The 11,975-nt window shown below is 32.4% G+C and overlaps 1 protein-coding gene across 2 annotated transcripts; it reads right to left on the bottom strand.

The window, feature by feature from the left end:
- Positions 1-1,149: 1,149 nt before the first annotated feature.
- Positions 1,150-6,615, bottom strand: LOC101218350 (telomere repeat-binding protein 5). 2 transcript variants are annotated; one of them, XM_004153399.3, is made up of 10 exons: positions 6,285-6,615; positions 5,009-5,200; positions 4,091-4,901; positions 3,798-3,992; positions 3,614-3,676; positions 3,424-3,503; positions 2,915-3,156; positions 2,161-2,478; positions 1,830-1,893; positions 1,150-1,442 (listed from the first exon to the last, which is right to left on the bottom strand). In XM_004153399.3, exons 2-10 carry the CDS (start codon positions 5,087-5,089, stop codon positions 1,272-1,274), a joined length of 2,025 nt encoding a protein of 674 aa, XP_004153447.1. In that variant the 5' UTR covers positions 5,090-5,200; positions 6,285-6,615; the 3' UTR covers positions 1,150-1,271. The 2 variants fall into 2 exon arrangements, with proteins under 2 accessions (XP_004153447.1, XP_011658220.1); XM_011659918.2 differs by lacking the exon at positions 6,285-6,615 and adding an exon at positions 5,772-5,901.
- Between the last annotated feature and the right edge of the window lie 5,360 nt (positions 6,616-11,975).

The following is an 11,975-nucleotide window of genomic DNA, read 5'->3' as shown; positions in this document are numbered from 1 at the left end:
TGCTTCTCTTCGTCCGGAATTTCTCCCTTATTTGTCATCTTTCATCTTCAACGATATCTCCTTATTCTTTTTTCATTATCAAGTATTGTGTCTTTCTTCTCTTTTCATTACACGACTGTTTACCAAAATCTAAATGATCATATATTGATATCTAAACGATCTTAGGACAAAATCGTATACGAAGATGTACAAGATCGTGTACCAAGATCATTTAGATTTGGTACGGTACAAGATCATTTAGATTTAGTACAATAATCTTATATCAAGATCGTTTAAATATTGGTACATGATCGTTTCGTTTAGATTTGGTACATGAGCGTTTTACAAATCATGTACCAATTTTGGGTCTTTTCCATTTTCAAAATTATTCAAATATTTTTGCATTTTATTCTTTTTATTAAAAGAAAAACATTTATATACACACATTTATTTATGTATATATATTTAATTTGAATATTTTTTTAAAAGAATCAAATAAATACTATTTACCCCAAAGAATGTGAAATATGGTAGTCAGTCTTTATTTTGATTATAAAATTAAAACAAAGAATTTATATGAAGTAAAAAAAGGGAAAAAGAAGAGTAAAAAGTAGATGCCGTCAACACGAGAATCCAAAAAAGACTCAAACATCTTACAGTAATTCAAATATCTGATCCATAAGAATCTTGGATTCCCCAAACAAACAACCCCTCAAAACCAATTAGAATGAGATAAGATCAAAGCTTATAGAGGTAACAATCTGCTACATAAAACCATGTCTCAACAATGATCATAGATCAAATAAATAAGCATATGGAATGATAATGATATATGAAAAGACAATTGAGGATAGGCAAAGAAAAGAAGAGTGATGAAGAAAATTGAAACGAATTCCGTTAGCAAGCTCTTTATTCCAACAATGATTTTATACAAGTTGCCAAGAAAGAGCCTCTCCCCTACAACATCAGGAAAAGGACAATTTTTGGACAGACCCACCAAATATTACACCAAAATATATATAGTAATATACTTTCCATTTGCTTCATCATTAAATCACCCTTTCCTTATCATTAATTTTTACAACACCTTTCCTTCTTTGAAACCCAACCCCCTCCCCTCCCCCCCCACAAAAAAAAAAAAAAAAAAAAATAAAAAAAAAAGAATAGTCATAGTCACAAAGACCTTTCAGAATAGGCACTATATAATATATATAGATATTAATATTCATATATATGTTATATATAACCAACCAACCCATTACCCCTAACTTTTTGCTGGTTTGTTTTTTTGTTCAAAGGAGAAGACATGTCTCTGGCTGCCGCTTTAGCTGGTACTTAGCTTGCTGCTTCGACCAGTAAGCGTGCGCGGTCAAGACTCGGTCCAAAAGCTCCTGTGGCACGGGTTCTCCCCTTCTTTGCTGTGGGGATATTCTCGCCGTGTGCACCAGTGTTTTCCATTTGTCCTGAATTCACAGCCAAATCATTCTAGATTTTAACCAACAGCTATCCACTCCTTTCTTTTGTAAGTAAACTAGTTCAAAAGATTAAACATGGAAGCACCAATAAGTGGAGGTCAGTGCAACACTATGTGCGTGTGTTATTGTAATTCTAGACCCTAAATTGTGCAAACTTCCTCTCTCATACCAAAGAAAAACTTCAGTTGATTACACATAGAACAAGACAAAATAAACATGGTTCAATAACCATTCGGTTTTACAAAGCTTGTAAACACTGCTGCTTCTACCTATCCATTTTTTGCCCTTTTTAGGGAAGATGAGAAAACACAAGCAAAAACGAAAACAAAATCATCATTGAATGGAGTGTTGGAAACAAAAGAAGACGTTCCATACCTTCAAATCCACGTAAGTTCTATGCTTTGCATTATCAAATGCACGGAGTTTAACATCTCTCCACCTACAGAATAATAAATATCAGCCACTTTAGAGGAGTCATTTTGTGAAGAACTGGTGAAATTTTTGTTAACAACTTATGTTAGAAATTTCCATGTAAATATTTTCACTGTTGATCACAAATCTGCAAATGGAGATCATTTCTACTAAAGATAAGCACGTCCAAATCTAAAGGCTAAAATTGTTCCTTGCTTCTGATTGTAATTTTATTTTATATTTAAGGAGATTCCTTGCATGCTAATAAAAATATACACACACATATATATAATACCTTCCTGTACCAAGTTTCTCAACAGCTTGAACCAATGCCTCCACTTCAGCAACAGAGAAGGGTCTGCGAATTCGACGCTGTGCAACCTCAGACCGCTTAGATTTTCTATGCATGGGAACCACATTAAGTGCCTCCACTGTCATTTCTGGTACAGTGACCAAGGCTTTAGAGTCTGTTGAGCTCTTGTGATTTGACGTATCGGTGGGGGAGGGTGCCGAATCATGGTCACTCTCAATGAAATTACCTAAGGAATCTCCATGAGGCTCGGACAGTACAGTGCTACTGCCTGGATTATCTGCTGAGGCATTCCGTGAATACCTGAAAATCACAGCATTCAATCACCCCCCACAAATAACGTCAATGATGATAACAACGAACAATGATCATTTTACTTTTATTTTTCTCCCTTTCCTCCGTTAGTATCCAGATTAACTTGCTTGCATGCAACCCATACATAACTGGAAAGATTTTGTAGGACTTAGTCGTGATTGAATCTATTCCCTCCACAAGCTTTCAAACTATTCATATCAGTCCTTATTGATGACTAGAACAAGGATTGGAACTTGACTTGATCAAGGATTAGTATAACAGCGTAACATATGATACAGTGATGCGACCCCATTTTCTTGACAACCAGAAATAAAGAAACAGCCTAATGTGTTGATAAAGCTTCAACTTGCAGGTTTATCAGTTTTATAATATGATAACAACTAACGTTTAACGGAAACATCAGGTGCTGCCATATTTCATTTACCTGGTTGGAGGTTCGGCGGCATCATGTGGAAGAATACAAGGACAATCTTCTTGGTCCAAGGCATGAGGTGTTCGTGAAGGATTAGGCTCAAGGGCAAATCCCAATGAATCAAGCTGGTTGTCATGAGAAATTCCAGTCTGAAATAAAGTTTTATTGTCATCTCTAATCTTCTTCCCCTGAAGAAGAACGCCAACTCGTAATCCACCACCAAGAATAGCAGTCACTGCTTCCATTACGGTCCTCTGCATAACCAGTTGAGCAAGATCAGGGTACAATAACAAATCATGATTGTAAAAAACCAGAGAAGTACCTATATCTCCGTACACTCAAGAACTCCATATGAGAAAAAAATTGGACATAAAATCTTTGTTAGCATTTCTCCTTTCATGCTTTGCAAGTTAACAATGTGGATTAAAACTGCATCATACCGTGTCTACAACCAATTTACAGCTGACATATGTGACGTCTTGAAGTAAATTCAACAAACACAATATCCATCGTTTTCATACCTTCAATGAACCAACAGTAGCAGTCTCGGCAATCTCAATAAAGAGCTCTGGCACCCTAAAAGATTTTATCCTAATTTTCACTGTCAAGACAAAAAAAAAAAGATAAGATCCTTCATGTATAATCCACATGCGAGCGGAAATAATAAGCCAAGACAGTTCAGTGCAGTAAATCCATCAGAAGTTCTCATACCATGAGAATCTTTGGATGGGAAAGACTTCTGATGGCCCTGACCAGATGCAGAACACGATCTCCCTGCATGGGGATGTGAACAGCATTCAGCAAAAAGTTTAAAAGAGAAATAAATCTCAGGCACAAAAAGTTATTAGTTGCTACTTCAAAACCATTAATAAAGGCATCACTACAAAAAACAAACCTGACTTATCTGTATTGACAACCTTCCCAGTTGAATCAGAAAGACCCTCTGAATTAATTCCACCGTCAGAATTTGACACTGTGCTAGTACAGTCAAAGAATTTCCTCTTTTTAAAAGGAATGTTCATTTGAGATTTCTGCCGTCTGCAACTGTCGTGAGAGCTCTTACTGCGGAACATAGATTTCCAACTCCCATCTAGAAACAAGAAAACAATCTATTTGAAACTGAAACAAACCTGTAGCACAAAAACATACCCAATGTAATAAATACTGCTATAAATAAGGTTCACATACCAGACTTTGAAAGTGATTCATCCCTGTATCTCGGAACTACTTTCCAAGATTTGGAAGCTGATACTTTCCTTATTCTTCGGTCTCTACTACTAGGTAATGTCCTAAAGGACTTTATTGAGGAGACTGGGTGAGTACACCCAGAAGAGTTTTCGTCATCATCTCTATCATCTACTTTTACATTATTCTGAGTTGCAAAAGAAGAGTTCTGAACAAATTTTTTGTCCTGAGTCATCTTGCCACAACTATCTGAATTATTACCTAACAAACGAGCTTTCTGGTCCCATATAACAGGATCCTCTCTCTTGCACGAGTCATCCTGATTCTGAGCTCCAGTAAGCAGCTCTTCAGTTTTATGCAACTCATATTTTACCGTAACTTTATGCTTACGGTCCAATTCACAATTATCAGACTCCTTGCTACTAGGGGAGCCTAGATGTACTTCGCTAACTAAATTTTCCATTTCCTTCCTGCACTTCTCGAAATTTGTTACTATGGAAACTAATTGTGGTGAATGTTCATCATGCTGTGGAAGAGAATCATTTCTATCACATTTTTTATTGTGTCCTGATAAAATGGTCTCTGGGACAAGGCCCTGGTAACAGCTGCCTCCATCAGAAGGCTCGACTTTGAGCAAACTGTTTGCATCCAATTCTTTGTTCATAACTGCATTCCTATCATTTACGGTTGATGTATCAGTAGCAGTCGTGGTAGGACCATCTGTCCCATGCAACAACTTGTCAGCAACGGTAGCCAACAAATCAAAAGCACGCATTTGACTACCCTCAGTGCCCTTTCTACATAAACTTCTCTTCTGAAATAATTAGAAAATCATTCAAATTCATCGTAATCGAAGGAAGCAGAAGACAGAGATCTCTAAGTAATTTGGAACGAAGGCCAAGAATGATAGAGGACATGTACCCTGGCCGATCTAGTAGCTCGAGGCTTGGTTGGCACTTGGTAGCCATGGAACCCATAATCTAACCTCTTCTGAAGCACCATATTTTAGAAGTCATAGCACAAATATGAACAATACACAGAGATTTAGCACATCTGAAACCCACTTCAGTTTTGTGAATAGCTTGCTCACAATGTCAAAATACAGATTAATTCCTGAAAAGAAAAAGAAATGAATCAGATTTTATTTAGTTTATTGGTTAAGAACATCAAATCACACAAACTAGCAAGGATCGAATGCCGTATCCTGAACTCAAACTGGATCTCTTCTCACAAACTAGAGAAATTAAATTGAAAAGACGAATCATGCTTCGACATTCGAGGAAGACAAATCAAAACAAAAGTCCTGAGGCAATTCCAGGCCTTCACATCACAAGTCCAATGCTTCTATTCAATCCAACCAAACTCATTCACGCACACCCACACAAACAAATATAAGGAGCAATGACCCATAATTAAAATTTCAAGAGAGGCTGATGATCTAACTAAAACCCAAATTTCAACAATCTTTAGTGATGACGGGATGAAGCAATCGAAGAGTTCCAGAAAGGGTAAAAGTAAAACCTCATGCAATAGAGTTACACAAGCATCAGAAATAAAGTGACATGCAGTAATAGTAAATTTCAAAATCCAACCCAGAAAGAATTTTAGAGAGAAAATATTAAGAAAGATATGTTGTTACTCGTTAACCGGAAAAAAACTATAAATTAATAAATTGATGACAAACCACAACAAAACCCTTGAGTAGATGATCGAAGACGAAGAGAAAACATAAATCCATGAGAAAGAGATGGTTCCTCACATCCAAGCAGGAATCACCAAACAGCTGAAATTTCATCGAAATTCAAGAACTGGTAACAGAAAAATCGAAAATTTTCGATCACCCACAAAATTATAAATAAAAAAAAAAGAAGAAAATTGATGCAGAATCAGAGATCGAATCTCACAGAGCACAAATTGGATACCCAGAAACCCAATAAAAAACCCCATTCGAGTGTGATCATCATCAGATATTAAAAAGAATAAAAACCAAAAATTCTCAACAAACGACAATACTGAAACGAAATTGGAGATTAAATCTTCCAAATTCAGGTCCCTAATCCCAAGGTTTTTGTCTAAAATCCAAATGCACTGTTCTGAAGAAAAAAAAAACCCCACCAACACATCCATTAGAAACGACGAAAGAAAGAACTATCAACACAAAAATGGGTGAAAAAAAAAAACGATTATGATGACTCACCTGAAACAAAACGAATTTCAAATCCTCATCACCGGAAAACGAAATTCCGGCGAAAAACACCACCAAATGCAAGCGAAAAAGAGATCTGTAAAAAATTAGAAATGAAATCGAAGAACAAAACAAGGATTGGCTTTGATTGATTCACCACATTCTCTCGTTTTCTATCCCATCTCCTTTTTTTTCTTTTTAAATTTTTCGCTTTAATCCAAAAGAAAAAATAAAAATTCCCAACACCAAACCAAAAACAAAGTTTGAAAACTAAATTTATTTTCCTTTTATTTTTTTCTTCTTCTTCTTCTCTCAGTAAAAATAAAAATTCCGATCGCCAAAACCCTTTGAAAAACCACCTAAACACATAATGCTTAAACCCCAGCTATCTTATACCATTGACCCTCTTCACCGGACCTATCGGTAAGTTTGCCTCTTAGTTTACCGGCTATAACCGGTGACTAAAACCACCTAAAGACCGGTTCTTGTCTACCAGATGAACCCACCATATAATCTTATTAGCCTTTCGATTTTGCCACGTGTCGTTTCCTTAAATCTTGTGGCTCCCTGCGGTCCGCACGATCGAGAAAAACGTTGAGTCACATAAAGGATCACTTATTGTTTTTTTTTTTTTCATTTCCTTTCTTTTTCACTTTTTCTCTATTTTCTTATTATTTTCATCATCATAATAATATCAGTAATAATAATAATAATGAAATTTATGGGACGTCAATTTTTTTAAATGGGGTTTCCACCAAATAGGGCATTTTAGGAAACTAGCTAATTTTCCAAAATTCTATGGCTGATGCCTTTTATTTATTTATTTTTCAATTTTCACATTTTCTTTCCACTTTTAATTTACTAATATAATAATTTGTAGTTATATTTGTTGGTTCTATACTTTAGAATTTATTCTATTCCTATTGATAGTACTTTTAATTATTTAATTTTCATTTTTATACTTTTGTATAAATCTTCCAATTAGTATCATATTTATAAACACCATTTTTAGTTTCTACTTTATTTTTAAAAAATTTAGTATTGTTTGAACTTTTTTTTTATAAATTGTGGTTGAACTAAATTCTTTTTAAATTAAGTTTGAAATGGTTCGTTGAAAGTATAAAACTAATACTGAACACTTAAGGGAGTGTTTGGTGCGGGTAGTAATTTATAATAGTTTTGGCATCATAATTGTCTGTTTTTGGACCGTAGACTATTATTTTAGTTTTTATCGATGCTTACTTTTGTAGTGGTTGCTACTGAATTTTTTGTTTTTACTTGACAATCTACTTTTACTTGTAAATATTTGAAGTTTAGTGAGAGGGGTGTGTGTGAAAAATAGGAGAAAGGGGAGTGCGAATAAATATTATCATAATATTAGAGTCAAACATGGAGTGACTAAAGGAGACCATTCTACTTCTCTCTAATTCTAAAGACGACTAAAATAAAACGAAACTAAAGTACAAGAATCAAAAAAATAATGGTAACTAACCTCTTGTTTTTTTCTTCCTTAAATTGCGTTAATTAAAATGATAAAAGTGTCATATATATTAACATGAACATTGAAACTAAAAAAAGGAAATTATGTATTGAAAACAATGAAACTGCACTTTTAATTTGAATTGTGTCCATTGATATACCAATTTCTCAAATTAGCTAAAAAGCACACATTCACATTCTTAAAATTTTATAATTAAAAAGGCTATACCATATTAAAAATAATTAAAACAAAGAAAAAATGTAGCAAAAAGAATCTAGTTGACCTAACATTTGTTTCAAAAAGTGAAAATTATAGAAATGTGAGAGAAATTATAAAATAAAATTTAAGAAATGTATGCCCAAATCATAAATGCATAAACATACATACATACAAACATAAAACACACAATCTCACTTATTTATTTTATAGATTATGTTATGCTGTTTATCTCTCCAAATGTAATTAGATTTTGCTTTGATTTTTTAAAAAAAAGTGGTCAACCATTGGGTCTAATTTTAATATTTAATAATTCAATCATAAACCAAATCAAAATAATTAAAAAATGTAAACGAATGGATGAATTAAAATAAATGTATTTAAAAATTTTAAATTATTATTATTAATTATAAAGGCAAAAGATAGAGACAGAAAATATAGACCACGTGGCTAGCTATAGATTTTGGGAAGGGATGAAGATCGGACGGTCAAGAAATGAATAGGATAGGGTTAATTTGGTAATTTAGAGGAAGGTGAGGACAGAAGTGTAATTATAGAATATTTGAGGCAGTTATCCCAATAAGCATGTTCCGAAATTATTTATTGTTATATTGATTATCTTGTTGGCGCGTGTGATGCAGTCTTTAATCCTACATGGCAAAAGGGCGCTGTTTTATTGGATGTTTTTTGTTTGGTATTATCCTATAATTTTTCTAAAGTATAATTTAAATATATTGCTTAAATTATTATTATTATTTTTTTATTTACGAAATTGTCCATCAACCTTTAGAAGAGGTAAGGAGGGACTTTATCAGTAAAGGATTGATGTCAACATTTTATAATTTATATCTAGATTCTATTATACTTAATTACTTGATCTAATTTTATAATAAAACGATTACAAATTATTGTGAATTATAAAGATATCGAAAATAGTAACAAAATGTAAGCAATTTTATTAAAGAGAGACATCCATAATTTACTAGCAACAATGATTGATATATTTTTAAAATTTAATGTATTTTCTAAATAATTAAATTTTAATTTAAAATAAAATATAATGTATGGTATATTTTAAATTAAAATTTGTATATATATATATTTAAATGACTAAACCACACTAAGTAGCAAAATTAACATAAAAGTGAAAGAGAAGTAAATTTGGGAATTTAATAGAAAGAGAAAAGCGAGGGAGGTTAGGGCGTGAGGTGAATATTAGAAGAAGACATCCTTTTGGAGGGCGGCAGAGTTAACGGGACGGATAACTGGGAGGGCCCCAGGAAAGGATTTGACAGTTAAAAGATACGGCGTCGTTTGAAATGAAAAAGGTGGTTTGTTAAACAAAACAAAAGAAAGAAAGAAACATTTGGGGTTGATCATGACACGTGGCGGTAAAGTGTTTCTTTTTAGCGTTGGAATACATTGAAACTTCAATTGAGACCCGTCCGGAATAATCTTACGTGGATTTACCATTTTTTATTTATATAATTCCAACCATTTTGTTAATCACATCATAATAGCTATGAGAAATGGGGAGAAAAGTTTTGGTACGTTTGGATAATATCTTACTTTGTTTTTCTTTTCGTTTCAACCCTACCAATCCTTTTGCCTTTCCTCCTTCATTTGCCGTACCATTAGCATCGAGGTTGCATTGTAATTGCTTCCACTGTAATGGTTCTTCCATGGTACAACAACTTTGTGACATTTTGGTTGAAAAATACACACTAAAAGCATACATTAGTTCATCTTTAGGTTTTCAAATTTGTTAAATAATTTTAAGAAATTTTCAATTCAGAGACATGTTTACAATGTGTTTTTTTAAATAGAAATGGATTGTTATTCATTTACTAAGTTGGAAAAAAGTAAATTTATACTAACAACAGGATTAGTAATTTTAAAATCCTTTTGGAAATATATTTGACTAAATCTAAACATTTAAAATAAAAAGAAAAAAAATTAAAAATGAAATCGAAAGTAAATGTCTCAAACTAGTAAGGAGAAATCTAATACAATAATTTTTATTGCCATATATGTTTTTGAATGCATCAAAATGTATACAGTTTTTGTAATGATCTTTTGGAAAGAAAATTAATGCTGAAGAAATTTTTCTAAAAGGAAAAAGTGCATACGACTTTAAGTCTTTAACGTCACAACAATATTGAAAAGTTTTTTCTACCAATTTATTTATCTTTACCAATTATAATATCAAATATTTATGCATTATTCCAAATTAATTGTTAACCTAATTTTTGTTTTCAGGATTATATGAATTTCCAAACTTCTAAATGAATTTATCAATTATCCTAATGGCTTTCAAGTGATTAAATTGTGATTTTTAAAATTCGAGAAAGATTAAATTTCACAATTTATTTATAAATCTTTACTGTATTAGAAGGAATTTGGGGAGAATCATATTCATTATCAAACATGAATTTGTAGGTTACATTTATTTAAAGTGGATGTTTCTAATTGATATTAATTCACTCTATGGCTTAATAATAAACAATTGAAAAGGTTACAAATTAATTGAAGCACTTTCCACTAATCATTAAAGCCAATTGAAAAGGATGAAATCTCTATAAATTCTAAATTATCATCTTAAATTTTTCTCTTAACACTTCAAATTCTACCGTGAATATAGCATTCTTTGTCTTCCATCTCTATAAATAGTTCTACATTGGTAAGCAAGTGATTTTGATTCAAAGTAAGTTTTAATTTTATATTCAATTTTTTTAATATTTATGTATTACATTGAAAATCGTGTGTTGAACAAGAAATTTCGACCCATTAAATTTGGTCACGTCATCACAGCAAAATTGTGATGACTATAATTTGATTGGATTTGGGTAGTCAAGTTTTCTCATATCCAACCCAATGCACGTCTATGATGAAAAAACGGGCCAAACAAAGGTCCCGAGCCCGCCAAGGAAATGGGCCCACGTCCAAGCTCAAGCCCAATAAAAAAATTGGTCCAAGCCCACACCCAACCAATCAAATGGGCCCAAGTCCAATGCCGTAAAGCAAATAAACTCAAGCCCACCTAAAGTCCATGAAATTTCTCTATAAATAGAGATCATTGTCATTCATTTGAGGGGTTTTTGGTTGAAAGAAGAATTGAAGCTAGCTTTGAAGTATTAAAACTTTGAAGAATTGAAGATTCAAACTTCTACAAGCTCTCAAGACGTGCAAGTCATATCAACCTCGAGAACTTCTACAAGTTCTTAAGACGTGCAAGTTCATATCAACCTCGAGATCAACAACTTCTGAATGATTGAAAACTTAGAAGATTAAATTTTTCTTAGATTCCAGAAGATCGAAGTTTAAATCGACTTGCAACTACAACATCCTGAAGACCGAAGATCAATAAATTTTAAGTTTTAACTTGTATTTGAGAGAAAACATCAAATAAGTAAATACTAGAGATTGTATCCGCTATATTCATCAATATATCAAAGTTTAATTCCACGAAATACATTTTTTTGAAATCTCGTGTGAACACAGTGTTAAAAAATGTCATATTTTTTTTACGAACACTCCGTGAATATTCAATTCTATTTATGTTTGCTTTTCTTTTCTTTTTTTACTTACTATTTGCATTGTAACTTCTATTATTAGATTGTTTAATTTAACATTTATTTTTAGTTTTCCTTTAAAACTCGAATATAGGCATGTAAGGAAACAATAAAACATATTGACAAATAATAGTAGAGCATGAATTTTGTAAGAAAATGTCACGAAGTAATAAAGTTTATGTTTATATAGAAAAATCGATGAATCATTGTCATTCATGTTAAAGATTTCTAGTGTAGCAAAATATCATAGACATGACGTGAATTTACATGATCAAGTTATTAATTTTTTTTTGTGTAAACTAACTTATTAATCATTTTCATTTCTTTTAAAACCATATTTTTAAGGGAAATTTCTCAGCAGCTGATGTAGAACTTGGTATGATTAATTAAGATGAGAGAGGTTGATAGGAGAATGATAATAGGATCAAAATTCAA

Source organism: Cucumis sativus, chromosome 1, assembly GCF_000004075.3.
Source record: "Cucumis sativus cultivar 9930 chromosome 1, Cucumber_9930_V3, whole genome shotgun sequence".
Taxonomy (NCBI): Eukaryota; Viridiplantae; Streptophyta; class Magnoliopsida; order Cucurbitales; family Cucurbitaceae; genus Cucumis; species Cucumis sativus.
The sequence above is the reverse complement of the archived record's forward strand: the minus strand, read 5'-3'. Positions and strand labels throughout refer to the sequence as shown.